Below are 27,954 nucleotides of genomic sequence, written 5' to 3' on the forward strand. Positions count from 1 at the left end.
GGGTAATTACTGACTTACTGCCACATAATGCACCCATCTTTTTTAAGAGAATGAGTTCAGATAAATGTTCTAGTGAATTTTCAGTATTAGCAAACACAAGGCCTTTTTTTTTCAATGTAAGGAATCATATTTAACAAGGAACACAGAGGCAAAACAAAAAAATGGCAGCAACAAAAACAAGCTCTCTATCTAAAGTTGTGTTATTCAACCTCTAAGTACAATGTTCCAAGAGGTTACTGAAGTTGCATATTTTTATTGAGATATATAATGACTATTTCCCAAAACTCGGCTAACTTGGAATTCATATATTAAGGTTGGGTGTGTTTTAGATAGCTGAAAGTGATTCTTTGAATGTTAAAAAATTTTTTAATGCTGTTATTTTTCCTTCAGTGGACTGTTTGCACTATGAGCCAAACTACTTTTACCATATATAATCTCTTGGATTGGTTTTTTTAGACTAATTAAAGACTTAGCTTCATTAGCATATTATGCCCACCCTTAGAAACTGTCTCTTCCAATCTGCCTAAGATTTCAAAAATGGTCATATTATTATATATATACTAGGGGCTCTTCCCCCTGACGCTTATGGTCCCCCCCCCCCAAGTTCCAGACTGGTAAGTCGGTTCTCCTTGAATTCTGATGACTCGAATTTTGAAAACTTGAAAGGGGGGTTCCCCCCGGTGAACCGGCCTACCAGTCTACAACTCCCCAAATTGCAGACTGATAGGCCGGTTCTCCTTGAATTCTGATAACTCAAATTTTGAAAACTCAAAAAAAAAGGGGGGGTTTCCTCTCCTTGTGGTGCCTATGGCACTCATCCCCCAAGTTGTGGACTGGTAGACCATTTCTCCTTGAATTCTGATGACTCGAATTTTGAAGACTCGACACTCAGGGTAGCCCATGAGTTTCAAATAACTTGACAAAAAACATGACACAAAAACGTTACAAAAAAGGCTTATCATTTTATATTATATATATATATATATATATATATATATATATATATATATATATATATATATATATATATATATATATATATATATAAATAAAATGTATATATATGTAGAAAGTTTTTTAACTTGGTATAAATACCAATCAATTTTATAAGGTAGGTTTTAATCCTTTTTTCCCAAGTGAAGCAAACAAACAAATAAGTCAAGTTTGTGCCTGAACGTATTTCAAGTCTGAGGCAACTCATAGTAAAGATGGAGTAAGCTCCGATCACTTTCCTTAGTATTTCCCCCTAATGCAAAGCACATCCCCTTGCGGAGATGTATGATGCTATGAATTAAAGGAAAAAAAATGGATTAAAATCTTGCTTATAAAATTGCTTGGTATCTTTAACATAGTATACCCAAGTTAAAAACCTTTCTACATCTTACTCTCATCTGGAGATTTTTATTTAATAAGGTCAAAGCACCTTGTGGCAATTTGTTTAGGTAAAATCTATAAGCTCTGCATCACTTCAACCTTGGCATGACGAGACCTCAGTAAAGGTCGAAACCGGTCTGGGCAGTGGCCCTTACCTTTAATGCATAGCATCATACATCTCCGCAAGAGGATGTGCCTTGCATTAGGGGGAAATACTATAGAAAGTGATCGGATCTTACTCCACCTTTACTACGAGTTGCCTCAGACTTGGACTACGTTCAGGCACAAACTTGACTTATTTGTCTGTTTGCTTCACTTGGGAAAAAAGGATTAAAACCTAGCTTATAAAATTGCTTGGTATCTTTAACATGTAATATTTTATACAGTAAAACCCCGTTTTTACATTCCTGCAATTTACGTCACTTTCCGTTGGTCCCGTCTTAAGGCCTATTCTTATGATATATTGTTTTCCTGCCATTAACAACTTGATGTGGACATTATTTCCTGTGATTTGTGTTTTTTTCTCGGGAGGCAATACTGATTTTCAAATTGATTTCTGCGTGGAAATCTGCGCATTTCTGTTCCCGGATGGTGTTGCTTTCGGCTGTAGTTTCATTTCCGCCATCAGGTGAGTTGCATGCTTGCAGCAGTAATGTAGTGATGAGCGATACTGTGATTTTTCAATCACAGTACGAATTGATATTGCAGAATTTCTGCTACGTAATTTAGCATGTGAAAGTTGCTTTCAAGTTGCAGTGGTGGATTATCCATGTTAGTAACATGGAGAAAAAAGACAGAAAATGTATTTCGGTAGAAGAAAAGATGGCAATTTTGCGGCATGTAGATTGGCATGCCTGAACATGTGTGCATTTAGCAAAAGATCTTGGACTCTCCATGTCCACTTTGAACATGATAGTAAAAAACAGGTCAAGCATTGAACTCAATGCAAAGCAATCTGCGCTATGTCAAAAAAAAAAAAAAAAAATGAAAAGCAAAAACAATCAACAATTAAAGATTTTTTTTTAAATAGATAAAAGTAAGTAATTGTAAATTCGTTTATTTTCAGTTATTAAATTTTGAAATCTAGTATGTAGACTCACATACTAGCAGTAAGTCATCTTTTAGCCTTTTTTTAATGTTTTTTTTACATTTCCTGCTATTTACACTTTTTTCCATCAGTTTCCTGAAAAGTGTAAAAAAAGGAGTTTTACTATATATATATATATATATAATGTAAACAAAAATATGCACAGTGGTCTCCTTAATTACACCTAGAGGACACATAATAGCTTCAGATAGGTAGCTTATTTAAATAGACAACTTATTTGTTGTCCATGCTTTGCTTTTACCGTTCTATTTGGCATAAAATATAACATTGTACTTTGTTGATATACAGTGATTATGGCAAAATGTTGATAATGAATATTACTGTTAATCTCTTCTTCTCTTTTAAACTTAGGATAAATTTTCTTACAACTTCAATTATGTGTGCACAGTTTTCATACGAGAATATCCAAATGTTTCCAATTTCCATTCCAAGCTAATTTTTTTTTCTTTCTTTTCACATCAGTTTATTACTGCTGTTTCAAGTGAAATACTGTTTCCTTTTGCACAAAAGGAATTTTTTATTTATTATTTTTTTTTACCATGAATTTAAAGGGAATTAACACTCTGCATTCACAGTGGTATTCCTTTTCTTGAAATCAATCAAGAGAATTCCCTGGCAATCCCAAAAGGATTGTTGCCATGATCTTCTTGGTGGACTGAGTGAGCACTGTCGTGAAGCAGACGAACACCATGACTTTGCATTCCACATCTCTTCTCCTTTATGGTGTTGTGCAGAAGTGAGGCATAATATTCTGCATTCACAGTGGTATTCCTTTCCTTGAAATCAATCAAGAGAATTCCCTGTTGCATTCACAGTGGTATTTCTTTCCTCAATTCAGAAGGAGCATTGTGTGACTTGTTTCCATAAGTTTTTAGTACTTTGCCAAGGGAATCAGAAGTGTGGAATCCACTGTCACTAGGGGTGAAACCATGGTCCTTTATTATGATCCTCTTTCCAAAAGGGAATCCATTGAGTGGTGTGAACCAGGTGAAGCACCACCAAGAAAAGCAGGGTCACTCAGTCCACCAAGAAGATCATGGCAACAATCTTTTGGGATTGCCAGGGAATTCTCTTGATTGATTTCAAGGAAAGGAATACCACTGTGAATGCAGAATATTATGCCTCACTCCTGTGCAATGCCATAAAGGAAAGAGATGAGGAATGCTAAGTCATTTCTTTCACGGCAGTGCTTCAGTCCATACGGCTATTGTTGTGAAGGACTGTTGCTTCCAGGAGATTGGAGACCCACCATACAGCCCAGATCTAACACCCAGAGACTACTATCTCTTCTCAAAACTGAAGAAAGACCTTCGAGGAAAAAAATTTGCAGATGAAAATGAGGTGATAAATGCAGTTTTAGGCCATTTTGCAGCCAAAGTATAGACTATTTTTTCAAGGGCATAGAAATGTTAATTCAAAGATGTGAAAAGTGTGTTGAAGTAAAGGGAGATTATGTTGAAAAGTGACACAGTTGTTTTCTTTCTATCACCTCTAAAAGTTGATCAAGCCAGAAACTTATGCAATCATCCTCATAAGTTACCTTCATAACTCTGCTACTGGTATGTTCTTTCTTGTGGTTATATCAGTTGCTTTAATATCATTTTTGTTCTAGGTGTTTATCAGAACTTTCCAGACTCCTCCCTCATATATAACTTGAAATCAGTTCAGTTTGAATTCTGTTTGAGATTTTCTGTATCATCAAGAGTTCACAAATGTTAAGTTTACAAAATTCTACCAGAAAAGTTCAACTAACATGCCATATAAACTTTGTGAAAATGGAACTTTTCCTTATGGAAAAGACATACATAACTGTAAAAAAAAATGTTCCACACATGTGGACAGCATAACGCATGTGGAATACTGCCAAGCAGGAACATATTCCTTTGGTAGTGTTTATACCATGATGCACTGTTATGAATATTTTCCCCAAAGACTACAAGAAGAAGTACCTTCTTTCTTCTTATCCTTGGCAAGCAGATAAGAATCTACTTGCCAACATATGGCAATGATGTGCTAAAGGTTTTCTTGCCTCTTCTGTGGAAAACAGATAGAATGAACTTGGTACACATTCTTCTAAACTGATAAGCATATGAAAGGAAAGTAAACCTGTTAGTTTCTTTTTGTTGATAAAGTTAATTCAATCATACATATTATTAATTTTCTCTAAAACAGTGGAAATTCAACTTCATGTGCGACAAGGTAGTGAAACATTATCAAGAAAACAAAGCTATCAGACAGTGGAGAGATAAATTGCACTCAGCAATTTTTGCTGAATGCAATTCATTCATTCATTCATGAAAACTCTTAACAGTAATACCTTATAAGTGGACTTATGTGACTTCTATTTAAAACATTTTTTTTAATGTTGCCTCCACAAAAGGTTATTTAGTGCATTTTATACCGTGGGTGGGCTAAAGATTTCTTTTTATTTATTTATTTTTATTATCAATTATATATATATTTTTTGCATCTTTTAATTTTTTTATATACTCTCGCAATCCTGCTCCAGAGACTAAACGTGAAACTTTTTCAAGCCACTTCAGGCTTCCAATAAGTGGGGTGTTTGTCTGGCTGGCATGCAAAACATTTGAATCACTGTCTAATTTAAATAGCATGTTGTTATAGTTTTCTTTGAGATGACAAAGATATTTTTGACATAATCAGAATTAAAATGGTTGTTATATTGCTTTCTTTTATCTTATAAGTTATTGTTAATTTCTAAAATATCTTATTCAAATTCAGAATTATCTTTGTTTACAGATATATATAGAGGATTAAATCAAATTTTCAACTTTTAATCAGTTATTTTTGTTTCTTCAGCATGGATTTCATTCATGAGTACAAATCTCAAATCTTTGCTTTATTTGGGCTCACATTCCTCAGTCAAATAGGAATAATTTGGGAGCCAGAAACACAATCATATAGTTGGAAAAATGATAGAGTTATGAAGTGTTGATACAGTTTAGCATGCATGATCCCAAACAAAAATCAGTTTCCTGCATGCTTGGCCTCATGCTGCTTCCCATAAAAAGTTTACAGATTTTTGCAGGAAAATATGATTAATTGCTTACAATAATGGCATTTGACAGGTCTAAGCTACTTTGTCAGTATATTTTTTTTCTTAAAAAAATATTAGCATATAGGGCAAAGGTATTTCTTTTATTTGATACTTAAAACAACAATTTAAATGCATATGAGGAAAATGTGTGGTCATTATCAATGAGATAGTTGTTTGCTGCAACCTAGCATCCCACAGTTCTCTGGATTTGTGTACAAATTACTCCTGCTCTTTCAAAAACTGTAAAGCATTTTGAAAGGACAAAGATTTGATAGTGTTTTGGATAGTCACAAGAAAACATAGACTTTGAAGGCAAAAAAAGAACAACATGCATATAATGACAGCCTTGTTGGTTTGTGTCTGTCAGTATAGAAGTGCATTCTCATTAATATAATATGTGCCAGATGCAATCTTGCATATACTTGTTTAGAAAAAGGAAAGAATTACATTATTATCATCTGTAATAAATCGTTGAATTTTTCAGAAATGTTGTTCTCTTGAAAACTGAAATTTAAAGAGTTTGTTCTTAAGTTTTGTAAAAGATTAAATAATTATTTTATTTACATCTTATTTAATCAGTACTTCATTTTTATCTCCTTTAATAGAAAATACTCACCTCCTTGTAAAATGGGCAAAAGATAAAGGATTGTGGAATTTCCACTCTGTGAAGAATTTTATGAGTATTTTATGTTGTGCATTTGATAGCATAGATGAGGTAAGATGTCACCAATTTTTAAGATAAGATACAGTCTGAAAGATAACTGGTTATTTATTTCATTAGATCCATAAAATAATAGGCATTAGAGAGAAGACAATTAATAAGAAAGATCTTGTTGCTTCTGTTATTGTTAATAGTGATATCATCAGACTATTTCAGTTTATATACAGAGGATTTGATATAGAAATGATGATGATCATCTAAATAGGAAGGTAGGATAAAAATGAACATCACATTGAAAAGAAATGTGTTCAAAAGTTTTAAAAAGAATCAATGTTATGAACTGTAGAGCTCAATTGACTCAATGACAAAATCTGAAGAAAAATATTGATTGATTTAATAGGAGAAGCATGTGATATAATGGAATTGTCTGTAAGGCTAGAAAAATCAAAGTTGATGGATACAAGAAGTTAAAGAAACAATTGTAGAAAAGAATAATTTACATTGAAATATCCTGACAAGTAACTCAGCATGTGTCCTGAGAATATAGAGAAAATTTTAAGAAATTAAGCTGTTTGTAAAAGTTGCTAAATAAATCTAGCAAGGAAGATAGAAGGAAGAATTTAGAAGATATATATTTTATTATATCATTGTAATAAGTTGTTTGTAAAAGTTGTTAAATAAATCTTTAGCAAGCAAGATAGAAGGAAGAATTTAGAAGATATATATTTTATTATATCATTGTAATAAATATATTAGTCCAATAAATTTAGAAGATATATATTTCATTGTATCATTCTAATAAATATATTAGTCCAATAAATTACGCAAAGCTGGTATTTCAAGAAGTAATCCAGTGTTAATTGTTTAACAGTTGTTTGATACCTCTTTAGTTGCTTAATTAGAAATTTACATATTAGATGTTATGAACCTGAAAAAAAAAAGTTTGGTGAAAGAATATAAGTGCAAAATCAGGGAAAACTAAGTTTAGGGGTAGAGGTTGCAGGCACTCTTGAAGCATTCAGCATAAGAATAGGAAGGATCAGAGAAATTTTAATGTTTTTCTGGTATCAAATTTGAATGGGAGTCATTAAACGAAAAAAGGATACCTGTTTTCCTAAGGAGAAATTGTAATTCAGCTAATCCATTCATTGCCGACCTGGTTAGCTGAGTGGTTAGTGTATCTGCTCTCCAGCCAAAAGGCTGTGGGTTTGAATCCCACCGTGGGCATGGATGTTTGTGATTGTCTGTAAAAATACTAGTGGTGTTGGTGGTTGGCATTAGATGGCATCGGTGTAGATGATGAAGATAGAGTTCATGGAGTGGTGGCGATGGAAACCTGTTGAGTTGATGCCCTCCCTTGATGAGTCTTTGGACTCCCTGGAGGTGTTACATAATAATAATAATTACTCTTGTTCTAGAAGCATCAAGAAGAAGAATGAAGAATTTTTAAGTTATTACTTTGACTTACCAAACAATTATAGGCGTTAGTGATATTTAGTTGACAGGGGAGGATATAGTTATAAGGATAGAATGCAAGAGATACTGTATCTTTAGAGGAGTGAAAAAATTATACAGGGACTAAATGAGTGCTGCTGATGATAGAAGAAGAAGAATTGCAACCAAAGTGTAGAAATTCGATGACAGGTTTGAAGATGGAACTGTATTTGAGGCTATCTGGCATGAAATAGAGGCCAGCAAGACAAAATATATATTTATCTATTGCTGTAGGACTGTACCACCTTAGACTAGTGCTGTGCACACATTCTTGAATATTAATGAAATCATATGAAGGAACATGTTACTTTGTATTATCTTCATTTTTAATATCATGCTGACATTAATCTCATCTTTTCACCCCCTCTGATTTTTTTCCCTCAAAATCTCATTCTGCTGTTTCTAGTCTTTGATCAGATGTTTTATTAAGAAATTGGTTAAAGACTCTCAGATCCATAAGTTAAAAAGGGTTCAAACACTGCCTTTTATACTGTTAGTTTTGTGTTTTGCCTAATTCTTCTTTTATCCCATATAAATTTATTCAATTAACTTTGCTTATTCTGTTTTCTTTCCTTATTTTATTTTGCCATCTTCACTGAAATTGTGCCTTATTTAAATAGCTGAGATATGTTACTTGTTCCATAGGTTCTTCCATTAAGAATGCAGGTAATGTTTTCCACGTTCCCTCCTATTTTCATGGATTTTGTCTTTTTATTGCTGATTTTCATACTAAATTTGTTGCAGAAGTTATTGTCTTGTCCAAAGAATCCTGACGACCTGCACTGGATTTATTTAGGAATGTAACATCATATATATACATATACTAAATATCTGCTTTGATGTCACTTTCCTTTGTAATGTGATCTACATAAATGATAAATAAGAATGAAGATAGTAGACATCCTTGTTTGATGCCAGATTTTACATCAAAAACTATCTTTCTGTACCATCTTCAATTTTAACTGCTAACACAGAACTTGTAGATAAAAAATAGACTATGTATTGTAGTATAATGTTACATTCACCTCATTTGAAAAACTTTTCTCTTAGCACCTTGTCATATTCCTTTTTCAGAACCTGCAAAGAGGTAAACTGGTAATTAGAACACACAATTAACTTACATAACACATTGGCCTCAAAGCCTGAATTGCTTTGGCCATAAATCTAAATAAATCAAACCAAACTTTTCCAGAACTACAAAACTCCAATAAAGATCCTATTGCATTCCCATGATTTCTCAGCTATCTGTCTTAAAGTGAAAGTACCCTTACAATCCAGTTGTTGGAAATTTTTCCACTTGGTTATACTATAAATTAAAGATTCCAAGAAATTATATTCTTGGCTTAATCCTTTATCCAAGTGTGAGCAAACGAAGCTTGTGCCTGAAGTATTTTCAGGACGCAACTCTTATATAGAAACTAATAACTTCACATCACTTGCCTTAGTATTTAGTATACTAAGGCAAGTGATGTGAATATTACAATCCAGCTGTCCTTAACTCATCTTGTTTTCTCCAAGTTTCTCTTCTTGAATTTTTCTTATCCTCCTATCATGTATACTTGCATAAATCTTAATCTGGAACACTTAATTCAGAAGGTCTAGTTAGAAGTGAAGTTTGAATTCTGGATGATTGGAGTAAAGCTCAGTTTTATTTCACTTTTTTAGTTGAGTACTGTGAGCTCTATTCCAGTCATTCAGAATTCAAACTTCTGACCATGCCTTCTCAATTATGTAGTGTAGCCACTGTAAAACTTTTATACTTTCATATTTCAGCATGTATGATTGAATATTATCTCCAGCTGCCTTACCATATTTTATGCTTTTGATAGCATTTTCTATCTCAGGTATTAATAAGTACTCCTGATTGCATTTCTCTTGAATAATGGGCATTTAGCATTCTTTGAAAGTAATTACTCCAGAAATCCAGAATATCTTCTTCTCTTCATGTGGGTGTCTTATCATGTCTGATATCTTATAAAATATTATTTTCTCTATTTCTCAGCTTTTGGATTAATCTCCATAATCTTTTGCCATCTTTATGACATTTATCTTCCATATTTTTTCCATGCCGTTTTTTTTTTTTAGCTACTTTTATACAGTGCTTAGCTTTCTCATATTTTTCTTTGTAATCTCTCAGGACATCTGCCTGACTTATGAGAAAGTTTGATATGTTTTTCCTTCTTTTCTAGGTCTTCCTCTTTAACTTCTTGAATCCACCATGAAAACAACATCACTAGCTTTTCTGACTGAATCAGTCATTGTTTTTAGACTTTGTCACACTATCTCAAAATTATAGTATGTTTCAAGAAGTCATAGATATATCTGTCCTGTTCTGTTCTTGTTCAGCCACATCTCTAACTCCATTGATTTGGAGACCAACTCTTTTTATGATGACTAAAACCTCTGTACCTTCTTCTTCTTCTTGCTCCCTGTTTTCTTTTTGCACTTTCATTTCATAATACAGCCATTGCTAACTATGCAGATGCCATTATTATTATTAAGTGAGACCTCCAGGGAGTCAGGGACTCATCGAGGAAGGCCACATACTACACAAACCAGCTATCATACTTATTCTTGAATTCATTCACACTGCTTGCACTCACAACATCCAGTGGCAGTCCATTCCAATCACGCACCACCTTGTGAGAGAAAAATCTAGCCCTCACCCCCTTCTTAGTGGCATTTATTCTTAGCTTCCAAGGTGCCCTCTTGTCCCCCCACCCTCCATAAATTGAAAAATTCCATCAGTTGAAATCCTGTATGATCCTTTCAGAAGTTTGTGAGTCTCAATCATATCACCCCTCTTTCTCCTGTTTGCTAGCGCCTGCAGTCTACAAATTCTCAGTCTGTCTTCATAATCAGTATTTCACAATCCTGATATCATTTTTAACACTCTTCTTTGCACTCTCTCCAGTATATCACAATCACAACGGAAGCCAGGAGACCAGACCTATAACAAACTATCCATATAACAAGCCATTCCTGTAGACTGTATGAGCTGTTGTACATTTAATATGGTGCTCCCGCTAATGCATCCCTGTTGTTCATCTGTTTCTATCCTAGTAGCTTACACTCACAACCCACTCTTAACATCCCCCCCCCCCACACACACACATGTGCACGCATGCATTCATGCACGTGCACACACACACTTCTCTAAACAGTCTACCCAGCTTAGCACTACTGTTCTTCCTCTTTCTCTTCCAGATGCAGACTATTTCAACAAAAATTTCTCTCCTACTCTTAATCATATACTCAAGTCCTGTCTTCCTACATATTGTTATATCTTGGATTTTATCTTATATCTTGGATTCATTTTCTTTCTAATCTTATTTTACTTACTTGTTTTCATCATCATCATCATCATCAAATTCCTGCCGTGTACCCTCAAGGGGTGTACAGGATATGACAGTACTACATGAAAAAATTACATCATTACTAACTTCCTATCTACAATTTTCCTCCAAATCAGTCTGTTACTTGTCAAGACTCCAACATTATCAGATCTTATATTTCTATCGTCTAAGGCACTTTGTACCGTATCAATCCACCTATATCTTGGCCTTTCTCTGGGTCGTTTTCCTGCCAACCTGGCAGAGAACATTTGTTTTGCTAATCTTTCCTCTCCCATTCTATTTAAGTGACCATACCATCTGAGATTAGCTCTGCTAACGCATTCCTGGATGCTGACAATGTCAAGTTCTTTCCTAATATCCTCATTTTTAATATGATATTGCCATTGATGCCATCTGTTCACGCCTCTAATCTTTCTCAGGACTCTCATATCTGCGGTCTCTAGTCTTTGGTCAATTGTTTTACTTCTGACCCAGCTCTCAGATCCATAAGTTAAAATTGGTTTGAACACAGTCTTGTATACAGCTAATTTAGTGTTCCGACTAATTTCTTTCTTATTCCATATGAATTTATTCAGTTGACTTCCCACGATACCAGCTTTGCTGATTCTGTTGTCTATTTCTATATTTAGTTTACCATCTTCAGTAAAAATTGTGCCTAAGTAGCTGAAATGTTTTACTTGTTCCACAGGTTCTCCATTCACAACACAGTTGACATTTTCAATGATTCGGCCTATTTTCATTGTCTTTGTCTTTTTATTGCTGACCTTCATACCATATCTATTACAACAGCTATTCAATTTAGTCAGAGAATCTTGCAGACTTGTAGCGGATTTATTTAGAAGTATAACATCATCCACATAAAGCAAAGAGCTGACATTAACATCTCCAATTTTGATATCAGGTTTAATACCACATTCCTTCATAATGTGATCCATATAGATAATGAATAACAGAGGGGATAATGTACATCCTTGTCTCACACCAGATTTAACATTAAACCATCTTCCTGTACTTCCTTCAATTCTAACTGCTGACTCACAACTCAAATAAAGACTAAGTATTGCTTGATATAATGCCCTATTGACACCATATAACTGCAGCGTATTGAATAGCTTCTCTCTTGGCACCTTGTCATATGCCTTTTCCAAATCGACAAAACTTAAATACAGATCTTTGTTATATTTCCATGCTTTCTCGACTATTTGTCGTAAAGTGAAGATCTGATCCTGACAGCCTCTATTTGGCCTGAATCCAGCTTGTTCTTCACCAAGCTTTTCTTCCACAACTCTTCTCAACCGTTTCTCAGGTATACTTGCATAGATCTTGCTAGGAACACTCAGTAGGGAAATACCTCTGTAATTCTCACATTCAGTTTTATTTCCCTTTTTATATATGGGTACTATGAGAACTCTACTCCAATCATCGGGAATTCGTCCCTCTGTCCAGGTTTTCTGAACTATGCAGTGCAGCCACTGTAAGACTCTTATACCACCATACTTCAGCATTTCTGGTCGAATATCATCTACTCCTGCTGCCTTTCCACATTTCAAGCCTTTGATGGCTTTTTCTACTTCAAGTATGGATATGTATTCCTGACTGCATGCCTGGTCAGTGTTTTTTATCACTCTGCTGTCATCACTGCTTGTTTCATTTAGCAGTTTTTCAAAGTAATTACTCCATACTTCAAGGATATCTTTTTCTCCTGTTTTCATTTCACCTTTATCATCTCTAATTCCTTTTACAGCACTCTTTCCTCCATTCCTAAGCTTCTTCAACAACTTCCAACAACTTGTTTTCATATATATATATAATTATCTTCTTTTCTGACTTCCCCTTTTTAGTAATTTCTTAAACTATCATCAGTGAGTCGTGTCTTAACTTTCAATCTATGCCGATAAGCAATTATACAAGATGTGCACGTGAGCTATGAAGACAAAGGAAATGTTGTTAATTGGCACCAATTCGTTTGTTTCAATTCAGGTACTGGTTCCTTCTTAATTTTAGAGAAAATTTATATCTATACTGCTCCACCCTAAAATGTACTTGATGAATATTTATTCATGGAACCAAGCACAGTCTCGTAATTCTTAAAAAATCTCACTGTTCGGATTTATCTCGCAGTCGTAGCCCCTTAATTGATGTTTGTCAATCTTACTTCCTGCTCAGGTTCGGACTTTTATGAACGGTTCAGTAAAATGGAAATCAGGCAAGTCTTCATCATTTCAAAGGAAATTAACATTTAATACACTGAAAAGACATAATACATGTTATAATCAATTTTTTTCTGACATTAAATTAATTTTAGATAATATTGGGAAGAGAGTAGTTTCACTTATGATAGCTAAATCTCCTGTAACATATTAGATAATAATTTCAATTCATTTCTTCCAACAAAATCTAACTCTCATCTATACGAGACACCATTAAATACTATACTTTCTATAATTCACATACATTCACAATTATCTTCACATTAATTCAATTATTCACAATTATCTTCTCACTACTATTTCAATTAGAGTATAGAGTTCCTAAGTTTCATCAGCATAACTCTTATAGGTCTTTCAATGAGGGTTCAGTCCTGAGTTGAAGACTTACATATATCTAAACCAATGTTCCCTACACAATTTTTACATTAAGAAATAAGAATCTACATTACCAGTAGTTGGGGATGCACTAGGCCTTCATGCATATCCCTACAGCGTTTTCAATTTCCTGATTAACCTCCTAGATTTACCTCGGCTTTTCTACACATCAGTTGGATTCAGACATGACACATCGCTGACGGGGGGGACAATTCTCGCTCCCCGCTCGCTCATCAATCGGCTGGGCATGGATCTACAATCTTCAGCATGATCTGAAACTTTACCATGTCAGGTCATTCCATAGCCCAGAACTGCCCATGGACACTGCCGCTAGCTGCAATGACCTCACGATGGACTTCTCCACTGATGACGCCAGTACAGGAAACGAAAAAAAAGAGCCACTAGCCTGTGCTGCAGCGTCTTTTAAAACACGCGCCCTATGTTTCTTGCCTACGTCATCCTGATTTCTCCCGGCACGTCACTCCTATGAACACCTAGCGCCAATCTCACCCCTGGCGTTCTATTCGGAGGACATCTGTGTGCGCGTTCTATTAGGTGTACGTGTATGACTTCAGGCCATTGCTGTATAATCGGATTGCTTTTTGCCTTCAACATAATAGCACTTACATAGATTACACAGTTTAAATTTTACAGAACACTTATTTAATTTCATTATGATGCATTAGATAAAACTTTCTTAAATATTAACAGAACTGATAATTTACAATTGATTATTTTTCTCTTGATATATTGATACTGGCTTCGGAATTGATAAATCGGGTTAAATCTGAATGAAGGTAAAGGTTTTGACTTTTCTTTTCATTCAGAGTTTAACAATATCTTAGCTAACCTGCCATCCGCATACCTTAGCTGCATATTATTATTATTAAGATAGATCTCTAGAGAGTCAGGGATTCATTGAGGGAGGCCACATATTACCTGCATTAGCTACCATACCTATCCTTGCATACAACCACACTACTTGCACACAAAACATTCACTGCAATCCATTCAAGTCATGCACCACTCTATGAGAGAAAAATCTAGCTCTCGTCCCCTTCTTGGCAGCATTCATTTTCAACTTTCAAGAATGCTTTTACATCCTTTCCTCATGCTCCATAAAATGAAAAATCAAGATGCTGAAATCCTGTGTGAATCCCTTTCAGAAGTTTGTAAATCCCAATCATATCACACTCTTTCTCCTGATTACTAGTGTCTACAGGCTGAAATTTTTAATCTGTCTTCATATTCAATATTCTGTGAACCTGATATCATTTTTAACACACTCTTTTGCACTCTCTCCACTGTATCAGAATCACCACGGAAACCAGGAGACCAAATCTGTGCACAATTGTCCATCAAGATCTTATCAAGATCTTGTAAAAAGGTAAAATGACTTCCTTATCTTTACATGTCAGGGATTGTTTCAGCCTTGCAGTTATCCTCTAAGTTGTATTTGTAGCCTTTTCTATATGGCCCTTGAACTTCAACTTCCCATCTACTAAAACTCCCAATCCTTAGCCTGATCAGTTTTCTTCTAGCATAATCCTACCAATATAATATAACATTAGATATTTTTATGGAGGTGCTTATTGTTAAAAGAGATGTTGAAGAAATGTGTATGTTATAAACGCATTTCATTAGAAACAAAAAATAAATAAATAAATCGATAAAAGTCCTTTAAGCTTATAAATTTTTTCAAATAAGTTAGAGAAAGGTCTTGTTTGTGCAGTGAAATGTCTCTTCTGATCAAATGTTCAGTAAAGAAAATAGCAGCTGATACTCATCATATTATTTTTCAACAGTTTATCAAGTCACACTTCCATTTCGATAACTTCTCCATTTTCTTTCTTGATTTCAGATACGTCTTTTAGCAGCTGAAATTATTGAGAAGTATTTTCCATCACTTTCTGAAAAAGAAGGTAGTGAATTAATCAACATTGAAGAATTACTGAAGTATGCTTTAGAACTGTGTAATAGTCCTTTTGCACATCATACTGGTGCTGGATCACTTCTTTGTAGAATAGTTTTTAAAAAGTAAGCTATTTCCTCTTTTCTTACTATATACTTCTTTTTTTTTCATTTTATTTATTTATTTATTTATTATAAATAAATAAATAGCAAAAACCAATGGTTGCTTAAATTTATTTTTCTTAGCAGCATTCTGATATATCTTTAATCTGAATAAGAAAACATTTCAAGATATTTAGAATGATTTTTGAGTTATGCTTCATTAAAAGTGAACCACTTTTTTCTTTTATATTATTTAAAGATGACAGACAGCAGTAAGTTTTCTTTGTATGGAAATATATTGCACATCATAATCATGAAATTCCTGAACACATATCCACAAGGGATATATAGAATATAATGATAGTACATAACATTGTTACATCATTACTAACTTTTTATCAACAATTTTCTTCCAAATTATTCTGCTTCTTCTAAGGCACTTCTTACTATATCAGTCCACCTAGATTGTGATCTTGTTGGTATTTTTCCTGCCATCCTATCAAAGAACACTTGTTTTGCTCAACTTCCCTCTCCTATTCTGTTTAAGTGACTACCTGAATGCTAAAAAAAAAGTCAAGTTCTTTCCTACTATCCTCATTCTTAATATAATACTACTATTAATGCCATCTGTTAACCCCCCCCCATTCACAGTCTTTTTCAGAACTCTCATATCTGTAGTTTCCAGTCTTTGATCAAGTGTTTTATTTCTAATCCGGTTCTCAGATCCATAAGTTAAAATTGGTTTGAACACCATTTTGTATACAGCTAATTTAGTGTTTTGACTAATTTCTTACTTATCCCATATAAATTTATTCAGCTGACTTCCTACCAATACCAATTTGACTAATTCTGCTGTCTATTTCCAAATTTAATTTGCCATCTTTGCTAAAAATTATGCCTAAATAGCTGAAAGTGTTACTTGTTCTATAGGTTCTCCCAGGATACAGTTGATGTTTTCATTGTTTCTGTCTTTTTATTGTTGATTTTCATACCAAATTTCTAACATTTATAACCATAATAAAATATAAATTTAATCCTGCAGAGTTATACTGGGTTTAATTAGAAGTATAATACATCTGCATAAAGCTAAAGAGCTGAGATTAACATTTCTAATTTTGATACCAGGTTTAATACCTCATTCCTTCATAATGTGATCCTTACAGATGATGAACAACAGTGGAGATAATGTGAACACTTGTCATACACCTGATTTAATATCAAACCAACTTCTTGTATCTCTTCCTGGACATTAAATGAAGGTTGACCAGTAGCTGCACATGTTCCTACAGTTTTAGAAGAAATTGTAGGAGTGATGGTTTCCAGTTAACAGGAACATTATCCATGGTAATATCTACAGAAGAGACATAAAGCAGAAACAGAATGCCTTAGTTATCAATAAATACTGCTCACACATATTTTAGGTATGCCACCAAAAATCTGTGTGAGAAGTATTTATTATAAGGATAAGTATGGATTTGGGATTTATAGATTAATAGTTGTACAAGAAGTAGTGTCTTGGAAACTGAAGAAGCTGTGGCTGAGATGTAAGTCTGACCTCAAAAATAAGGGGAAGTAAAGTAAGTTGTGAGAGATGAGATAGAACAGTGTTTTGGAGTATTGAACTTCATAAGCTTATTTATCCTTCCCTGAACGATATTTAGGAGATCAGAGTTTAAGGTATTACTTTCAGAAGATCTTTATTATTATTATTATTACTATTATTATTATTATCTGTTACCTCAAGGGAGTCAAGGACTCATCGAGGGAGGCTATAACCATCCAAACCAGCAGTCATACTTTCCCATAAATTCATTCACACTAGATGCACTTACTACTATTCCACTTACTCACTGCTCTGTGAGGGGAAAAAACCTAGCTCTTACCCCTTTCTTGACTCGGAACAAACTTAACTTCTATGGATGCCCCCCCCGGTATTTCTCTTCCTCTTCCATATAATGAAAAATTTCATCAAATGCTATTCTATAATACCCATTCAAAATTTATAGACCTCTGTCATATCACCCCTCTTTCTCCAGTTAACCAGAGTCTGTAATCCATATACTCACAATCTGTCTTCATAACCTAAATTCCATAATCTGGATATAATTTTTGTAACTCTTCTTTGTGCCTTTTTCACAGTTTCTTTATCCCCTTCGAATCTGGGAGACCTCTCAAAGCCTCATAAAGAGACAAAATGACTTCCTTACATGTCAAGGTTTGCTTCAACAACATTGCAATTATCCTCTGAGTTGTATTTGCAACTTTTGCTATGTGACAACTTCAAATTCCTATCCACCAATATGCCAAGATCCCTTGCCTCCTCAATTTCTTGTAGCATAACCCTGCTAATATAATATGCCACTGAAAATCTAATCATGCCAAAGTGCATAACTTTACACTTACTAACATTAAACTGGTAGCCATTTTCATTTGCCCAAATTGGAGATGGAGAGCTGAAGAGCAGGTGCTCTTCCTCGATGAGTCTTTGGACTTCTTGGAGGTGTTACGTAAAACAAACCATAAGATCAGGGGATCTGTTAGACACCTGGAAGGCTGGGTGGAAAAAGCTTCTCTTTTGGTGAAGAAAGGAAGGTAGAAAGTTTCCTGACAGGACAAAAGGATATGGCAATATGAAGAGGTTTTAGAACTGTAGCAGTATATTCAGAAATTCTTTAATATATGGGAGTGTAATCTGTGTAATATCTTCAGAAGATCTAGAGACTGGTGGCCTAAAGCTGTTAGTCTTTCTTGATAAAGGATTCATTAAAGCCATTTTTAATAAAAGCAGATTTGAGATGTAATTCAATTCTTGCTGTAAGAGGTCTTCGGTGAAACTTCTATTATCAGCATGATGCAGTAAGGTCTTAACGGTTCCAACTTTTTGATTGGGATAAATTGCCAGCTTAGTTATTTCATCATCATTATCAAATTCCTGATATGTACCCTCATGGTTACACCATCAACAATTTTCCTCCAAATTAATCTGTTATCTGTCAATATTCTAATATTCTCAGATCGCATATTTCTGACATTTAAGGTGCTTTTTTATTGTATCATTCTGTCTACATCTTGGCCTTCCTCAGGTTCTTTTCCTGGCAAAGAACACTTGTTTTGCTAATCTTTCCTCTCCCATTCTGTTAAAGTGACCATACCACCTGAGATTAGATCTTCTAGAACATTCCTGAATACTAACAGTTTCAAGTTCTTTCCTAATATCACCATTTTTAATGTGATACTGCCATCTGTTCACTCCACTAATCTTTCTCAGAACTCTGATATCAGAGGTCTCCAGTTTTTGATAAAGTGTGTTTGTTTCCAATTCAGCTGTCAGATCCATAAGTTAAAATTGGTTTGTATGCCATCTCATATATAGCTAATTTTGTGTTTTGACTAATTTCTTACTTGTTCCATATAAATTTAATCAACTGACTTCCTACCATATCAGGTTTACTATTTCTGCTGTCTATTTCCATATTTAATTTACCATCTTCACTAAAAATTGTGCCTAAATAGCTGAAATGTTTTACTTTTTCTATAGGTTCACCATTCAGGATGCAGTTGATATTTTCATTGCTTCTGCCTATTTTCCTTATCTTTGTCTTGTTATTGCTGACCTTCATACCATATCTATTATGACAGTTATTCAATTTAGTCAGGGAATCTTGCAGACTTGTAGCTGATTTATTTAGAAGTATAACATCTTCATAAAGCAAAGAGCTGATATTAACATCTCCAATTTTGATATCAGGTTTAATACCACTTTCCTTCATAATGTGATCCATATAGATAACGAATAACAGTGGAGATAATGTTCATCCTTGTTGCACGCTGGATTTTACTTCAGACCATCTTCCTGTACCTCCTTCAAGTCTAACTGCTGACTTACAGCTTTAATAGAGACTATGTATTGCTTGATATAATGTCCCATTTACACCATATCACTGTAGCATTTTGAAGAGCTTTTCCTCTATTCACCTTATCATATGCCTTTTCTAGATCAGTGAAACTTAAATACAAATCCTTGTTATGTTCCCAGGATTTCTCAACTATTGGCCTTAAAGTGAAAATCTGATCTTGACAACTTGTGTTTGCTCTAATCCAGCTTGCTCTTCACCAAGCTTCCCTTCCATAATTTTTCTTGTTCATTTCTCAAGTATACTTGCATAAATCTTACTAGGAACACTCAGTAGGGAAATACCTCTGTAATTCTCACAACATTGAGTTTTATTTCCCTTTTTATAGATGGGCACTATGAGAGCTCTGCTCCAATCATCCAGAATTCGATCCTCTGACCAGGCCTTCTGAATTTTGCAATGCACCCGCTGTAAAACTTTTATACCTCCATGTTTCACCATTGCTGGCCAAATTTCATCTACTCCAGCTGCCTTTTCACATTTTAGGTTTTTGATGACTTTTTCTACTTCAAGTATGGATATATATATTCCTTGTTGGCAGTTTTCTACCATCATGCTGGCACTGCTTGTTTCATTTAGCAGTATTTCAAAGTAATTATTCCAGACATCTAGAATATTGTCATCTTCTCTTTTCATGTCACCTTTTTCAAGTTGCTCAAAATGTTCCATATAAAGGTTAGCAATTGGGGGGGGGGGGATAATGGCGAGAAGGCACAGCCATGAGCTCGCCATTATCCCCCCCCATTGCTAACTTTTATATGGAACATTTTGAGCAACTTGCTTTAGGTTCCTCTCCTTTAAAACCCAAAGTCTGGCTTAGATACGTTGATGATGTTTTCACGATCTGGTCTGATGGCCGCCAGACACTAGACACATTCCTTAGCCACCTAAACAAACAACACAAATGCATACAGTTCACAGTTGAGATTGAAAAACAGAACATACTTCCGTTTCTAGATACACTTCCCACAAGGTCTTCCTTCTGGCAATCTTTCCTTCACTGTTTACACTAGAAAACCGACACATGTTTTCACTAGAAAACCGACACATATTGGCCAATATGTACACATAATCTCCTACCACCAGCCAACACAAAAACTAGGTGTCATTAATACTCTAAAAAACAGGGCTCTGAAGATCTGCTCCAGTGAACAGGCTGAAAGACGAATTTAAAGTTATCAGCAATACTTTTCAAAAAAATGGGTACAGCCAAAATGCTATCAACAAAATTCTCTACAAGACCTCAATAATAAACAAAGACAAATCAGACTACAATAAAACTATAACCATTCCTTACATTAAAGGGACATCAGATAAAATAAACAGAATACTACAAAAATACAACCTCAAAGCCACTTTTAAACCTCCTGCAAAATTAAAAAGCTTACTCAACTCATCCAAAGACCCACTCCCTCCACTTCCCCACCCTGGAGTATACCATATTTATTGCACCTGTAACATACCATATATAGGAGAAACAGGATGCACAATTCCTATCAGACATAAAGAACATAAACGACACATTAAATATAATAATTATGGTGAAGCTGGCCTTTCTGATCATGCCCTGTGAACACCTTACACAGAATTGACTGGAAAAGCTAGTTGTCTACATCACACCAAAACATGGTATGAACGCAAATTTAAGGAAGCCTGTGAGATTATTACCAACCACCCCAATCTGAACAATAATGATGGTCTAAAAATCCAAAACATATGGAAGGCATATATTCAACCCACAGAACCTTTCTCTCTAAGAGCAACTACTGTATAAACAGGACTGTAGAAAATCCAGGATCCTAAATCAAAAATAACAATTGTAATGCTAAAAATAGGACATCATTGTTACTGAAAGAAAACTATCTGTAAGAAAGAATGTTTACTCATGTTATCATATATAGAATTTAGCTTCATGTAGTTTATAATTAATTAATTTTTTTTTTTTTTTTCACTAGAGGTCATGCCAGTAGAATAACTTGTGATCAATTCATTGTTTCTTTAGCTTACTGTATGTAATGTAACCTAGCTTGTCCTGTATATTTGTATATGCTCCAGATGATGATCTTAATGTGAAGATCGAAACCTCGGGATATTAAAAGAGTTATTTATAATACGGTTGTAAAGTCCATAATTTCTAAAATTAATGATTTATACTCTCTTAGCAAAAAACCTGCTGCTCCCATATACAGCATTCCTTGGATGACCTTTTTGTTCTCTCTTCTCCCATCTCTCACCATTTTCTTAAATTCCTGTTTAACATTAATCTGATAAAAAATCCTTTGTCAGCTTATATGTCTCTATCGTCCCTATTCACTTGACTCTGCAAATTGCATATTCTTAACCTTCATACTCAACATTCCAGAGACCAAGACCACCTTAGTCAAATTGTCACTGGACCTTCATCCTTTTGAAAACCAAGTGATGATATATGTGTACAGTAGTCCATATGTGACATAATCAAGTTCTTGCACAATGGAACCATAATCTCCTTACTTCTACAAGTTATTGTTCTCTGCATCATTGTTAGAATTCATCGTGCTGTCTGCATATTTTAGGTCCCTATCCACTGTTATCCTTGGATTTCTTATTTCCTCCACCTCCTCCAGTATATTCCTACCAATTATATATTCTGCATCCCATCTTTGTTTTCTGAATTTTGTGATGCATTTTATTTATTTATTTATTTTATTATTATTTTTATTTATTTATTTATTTTATTATTATTTTTATTTATTTATTTATTTATTAAGATTGAGTAAGTCTGTGTCATATTATAATACCAGTAGATGAAGTACAGTCAACAGATATCAATTAAAAACATTTTTTTTATTAAAAGCAGAGTGAATGAAACCTACAAATACGTAATTGCTGCATATTGCACTTTTTTTAGGTAGAAAATGAAATAATGAATAAATTGCACTGTCATTTGATCTTATTTCTCGTATTTTTCTGCATTCTAGCTTATAAATTTATACATAATCGAAATAAGTGCTTGTAATCCAAATTTTGTTAACTTTCATGGAAACTTATTCTTCAGTAATAAGCTACTGAGATTATAAGAATTAAGATTTTCATGCAGTTTGGGAGAAAAGGAAGTGCACAGACTGAGTAGAAAATACCATCAAAAAAGAATATGATTTAAGATCAGTTTTATGAGAAAGATAGATACATTGATTGAATTGACACATGATTGTTGAAACAGCAGACCAAACATTTTTTGGAGATAAACTAGAAAAGGAGTGAAGAAAGCAATATATATGAGTTGGTCTCATGATTAAGAAACTGCATTTATTTTAGCTCACTGCTTTCTTGCTGATAGAACCAAAACCTTTTTTTTAAAAAAATGATTATCTGTTCAGAAAGTATTTATCTCTGAAATTGAGGACTAAATTTTGTAGGAGAGAATAGAAAACTAATTGACTTTCCATTTTTTTTTTTAATTTACCAGATCCTTATAAATTACTTCTTTAACAAATAAAAGTCTCTCCAGTGTGTTTGTATAAGTAAATAAAAATTTTAAATGAAATACTGAATTCATTAGGTAATTTTTCCATTATAATTTTAGTGTCATTAATTTATTTGCTTTTCTAGATGTGTTCTTGAAGAAAATGTTGTCTTCTGTGTAAAGAAACAGACTCAAATACTTAATGAAGGTGGCACTCTTCCAGTTCTGAGTTTCTTGAAAGAACTTCTTTCAGTTGCATCATCCAACTTGCATGCTGCACAAATGGACATTTTAACAGCAGCATCTACCACACCTCTGCATGGTATGTGTATTCTTGCTATTGTGTTTGTTGGGGAAGGATGAGAAAAAATAAAACAAATACTTCTAGTATTCTAGTACATGTCCTTCCATTTTATTATTATTATTATTATTATTATCTGTCCTCCATGCAGTCAAAGGACTCATCATGGAGGGGGGGGGGTATACTCTCTCTCTCTCATGCCAAAAGATCATCGAATCATGCCTTGAACCATTCGCAGTTTCTGCACTTTCAGGCAGTGCATTCCACTCATCAATCACTCTCCACACAAAGAACTCGATTCTCACTCCCCTGATCATACCTTTCTAAAAAAATTATCTTCATTTATATGGGATTTTCAACTGAAAATGAATCAGTTGATCCATATGGAATTGGCAGGGATTTTTCTCCCAAAAACTTCATTTTCATCCTTCATTCTGGCCAGAAAACACATAATTAATAGACATAATATACTTACTAGCTTCATATCCTTAGTTGACTCATCTGTAATTATAATCAAAACAAACCAGTTATCTGCACTTTATTGATATTATAGGAAACCTTCAGGGAATCAAGACTTGAAGAGGAAGGCTATACATCACCCACACTACATGTATTTCAACAGTCAAACTGTTCCACTCACTCACTATTCTATGAGAGAAAATTTCTAACTCTTACCTCTTTCTTAACTTTGCACAAACTTAATTTCTGTGGATGTCCCTGTGTTCTCTCCTCACCTTCCATTTAATGAAAAATTTCATCAGATGATATTGTATAACACCTATTCAGACAGTATACGCCTTTATCATATCATTACTCTTTTCCTTGTTTACAAGGGCCTGCAGTCCACTTACTCTCAATTCGTCCTCATAATCAAACCCAGGAGACTAAATATGTGCTTGGTAGTCTAGATGTGGTGTCTTATCAGAGCCTTGTAAAGATGCAAAACAGCTTCTTTATCCATACATGTCAATATTCATTTCCACATTACAATTATCCTCTTCATCGTATTTGCGGTTTTTGCTATGTGACCTTTGAACTTCAACTTCTTATCTGCCATAACTCCAAGATCCCTATTCTTATCTGTTTCTCCAAGCATAATCCCACCAATATAATCTTTGGAAATCTCATCACACCAAATTTCATAACTTTGCACTTAGTAAATTAAATTGATAGCCATTATCATTTTCTAAATTAAATTGATAGCCCACATTTCTAGCTTTTTCAAACGAATCCTTTTTCAAATAAGTGCTGAATATTATTAGTATCCTTGATTGCCTTGCTTGTCTTTGTTATCAGCAAACAATTGAAGATCTCCTGTCAGATTCTTCCCAATATCATTAATGTATAGATTGAACAAGAATGATTCATGGACTGATACCTGTGGTGCACCACTGGTCACCTTAGCCATACCAATTTTTGATACCTGTCCATCAGTGAGGAATTTATATTTCTGTCTCATATTCTCCAGTTTATGCAGCAGCCTTTCATATGATATTCTGTCAAATGCCTTTGCAAAGTCCAGTCCATTTCCTTTATCTAACATACAACCTCCCTTTAGTAAACCCATGCTGTTCTTTGCAGTGTATAGTTGTCTCTAAACCCATTTCTGTATTCAAGTTCCTATTGACTTCTCTAAAATTTTACCACAACCCCTAGAGATACTGATGGGTTGGTACTTCCACATCAATTTTCTGCACCACAATTGTACAACGGAACTATTTTACATTCTTTCCATTTCTGTGATATCTTTTCTTAGCTGAGACTCAAGTTATACAAATGTGTTACGGGCACCAATTCATCTGAACAATCCTTTAGCATACATGCTGACATTCCATCTGTGCCTTTTGCTGAATTCTTACCCAGATTATGTAATAGCTGTTCAATCTCATTCTAGTACACCTCTTTCTCTTCATCCAATGTAGTAGTTGTAGGAGCATATTATATGCACCATATTATATACATCTGGTTGATATATCTTAGCAAAAGTGAGCAATTAATTGAACAATCTCATCAGCTTCTGACCCAGGATATCAGCTGCATTCAGTAATGTTGTTCTTCCACATTCATTCTTTCTTTTATTTGCAACATAATAATAAAAATTTTTTGAATTGCCTTTAGCCTGTCCAGCCTCTTCTCATAATCTGATTTAGCTTTCCACACAGTACTCATAATTTTCTGTCCTGCACTTTATATATTTCATAATTTCTCTCACTCTTATTTTCATGATATTCTTTCCACATCTACTACTTATAGGTCTCTTGCTTAATAAGATGTATCCCTAATAGAATGTATCCCTAGAGTTCTTTGAACTCTAGGGATACATTCAAATACTTCCTCATTTTAGCACTTTTTCAAAGATTCTGATATTGCTGATATCATGGGACCAATAATTAGCTATTTCCCAGGAAAGTATGGCATGATTGTTACCAGCTGGTGGTAAAATGGTTAAGTTCTTAACTGAACATCCTTTCTGATGCCTATGATACCAGAGACCTCCCTGTAGGTCTCTGGTAATAATCTTATTACTAGAAACTTCTATGTACCACCCACACTAGCTTTCATACCATTTCTTGAATTTATTCACATTTATTTAGCTCATCACCTCCAAAGGCCAGCTTCACTTTTTTTTTTTTTTGAGCCCATACACAGGAGGTTGGTTGGTCAACCTATAGTACATTAGTACTGTGTATGGCTGGTGGGTTGGGAAAGGAGGAATTTGTTTACATTTGATTTGAATGACTTTAAATTGTATTCCTTGGGAAACACATCAGGTGGGAGACTGTTCCACAGTGCAGCAGTTGCAGGGATGAAGGAAGAGGAAAAGAAACTTGTTCTGTTTGTTTCTAGGTGAACTTGAAGGGATGTTGTGCAGCAGCAGCTGTACGTGTTCGAATTGGTTTAGTACTGAGCGGAGGAATTATTGATGATATTTCCATTGAGCATTTCCCATGGAAATATTTGTAGAATATACATACTGCAGAGACCATATGCCTGTGTGAAAGAGGGGGAGAAGGGAGTTGGTAAGGGATGGATCACTACTTTCACTGTGTATTTGGAGGGATCATTGGTGAGGAAGAGATCTAGGGTGTTTGGGGAGTGGTTTGAGTTATCTGGTATTCTGGTTGGCATTGGACAAGTTGTGTAAGGTCGTTAGTGATGGCAAATGTTTCGGCTTCTCTGCCTGCAAGATCTGTACAGCTGGAGGAGAAAATCCAGCTAGTGTTGTGGACGTTAAAATCTCCTAGGAGGATGATTTCGCTGTTGGGAAAGTGGGATTGGAGAAAGTCGATTTTTAGGGAAAGGAAATTAAAGAGCTCAGGGTGGTTGGTTGTGTTGGGGGAGTGATAGAGACAGCAAATGAATTGGACTGAGTGGGGAAGGGATATTTTCAACCAGAGGAGGTCAAAGTTGGGTGATTCTAAGTTGGGTGCTCTCTGGCAAGGTATGTCAGAGCGGATGTATGTGCAGACACCACCCTTGGAACGAAAGTTGTTGAAGAGTGAGTAGTTCGGAAGGTTGAGATAAGTGGTGTTGTGGGGAGGTGAGATTTGTGTTTCTGCCAGGAAGAGTAGGTGGGGTTTGATAGACTGTAGGTGGTAGTGAACACTATTCAGGTTGGAATTTAGGCCATGGATGTCGGTGAAGTGGATGTGAAGGATTTCTTGAGGATGAGGAAGTGCTGGAGAGGATCCATGGGCAAGTGACCAAGATGGTTAGTAGTCTGTGGAATGTTCCCTATGAGGATAGATTTAGGATTTGTGGATTGCAAAAGTTGCCTGATAGGTGAACGGAGGGGGGTGATAGAAACTTTTGCATTACTTAAAGGCTTTTATAGAATTGATGCAGTGGAAATGTTTTCACAGTTAGCTAGATGGGCAAGAACATGAGGTCATCCCTGGAAGTTGAGCAAGATGTGGTTAGCAAGGGCGTGAAGACTAGATTTGTTGGTTGTAGAGTGGTGAATGAATGGAATAGGTTGCCTGAGTCAGTTGTAAGTGCTTTGTCTGTTAATAGTTTCAAGGAGAGATATGATAGATATTGTGTTAATAATTTGGGTCCTTCCCCATGATGAGCCTTAAGACTCTGTGGAGGTGCCCATTCAATAAGAATAAGACCATCTTGTGTCTGACTTCTTTGAATTTTGTTTAAAGAGATCAGACAGTAAAAAGATATTTAACTTGCAGATACGGATATTATGTCCAATATTCCTTATCAGCTGCTTCGAAGAAGAACCGTTGTGAAGGTTTTGAGTTTCCATGTGTAAATATAGTCAGGAGATTGCACAGTGGTCTGACCACCAGTTGCTCTAGCTCTTTAGCGTGACCCAGGGTGCACCATGAGGAGGCGAGCTAATATTGACTAATATTGAATAGGATCAGTGAGAAAATTTTGGAATGTGTTTCAGTAGAACAAGCAGGATTCAGAAGAGTTGCAGCTGCACAGATCAAGTTTTCAGCTTAACAACTTACAGGATTTCAAAGATGCCTGAAGACTACTGCAGTCTTTATTGAGTTAACAGTGGCTTACGATACTGTTTGGAGGGAGGGACTCATATATGAATTTCTTAAAGTCATCCCCATGTAAAACATTGGGTTATCTCCTAAACAAATTATTATGTGATCGATATTTCAGGGTAGTCACTGGA

The 27,954-nt window shown here is 34.8% G+C and overlaps 1 protein-coding gene across 4 annotated transcripts in view; it reads left to right on the forward strand.

Annotated features, from left to right (window-relative positions):
* Positions 1-27,954, forward strand: part of LOC150102203 (tRNA (32-2'-O)-methyltransferase regulator THADA-like) — a 424,395-nt gene that overhangs the window by 116,311 nt on the left and 280,130 nt on the right. For all 4 annotated transcript variants that reach the window (XR_016548929.1, XM_090399010.1, XM_090399012.1 and 1 more), the window contains 3 exons: positions 6,146-6,255; positions 15,498-15,673; positions 23,155-23,330. Coding sequence is in view for 3 of the 4 variants with exons in the window: in XM_090399010.1 (XP_090255136.1) it covers positions 6,146-6,255; positions 15,498-15,673; positions 23,155-23,330 (462 nt within the window). In the remaining variant the exon portion in view is untranslated. The remainder of the gene's footprint in view (positions 1-6,145; positions 6,256-15,497; positions 15,674-23,154; positions 23,331-27,954) is intronic.

The sequence above is a fragment of the Typopeltis vanoorti genome, chromosome 10, assembly GCF_054136105.1.
Source record: "Typopeltis vanoorti isolate ZY-2024b chromosome 10, IOZ_Tvanoo_1.0, whole genome shotgun sequence".
NCBI classification, from domain to species: Eukaryota; Metazoa; Arthropoda; class Arachnida; order Uropygi; family Thelyphonidae; genus Typopeltis; species Typopeltis vanoorti.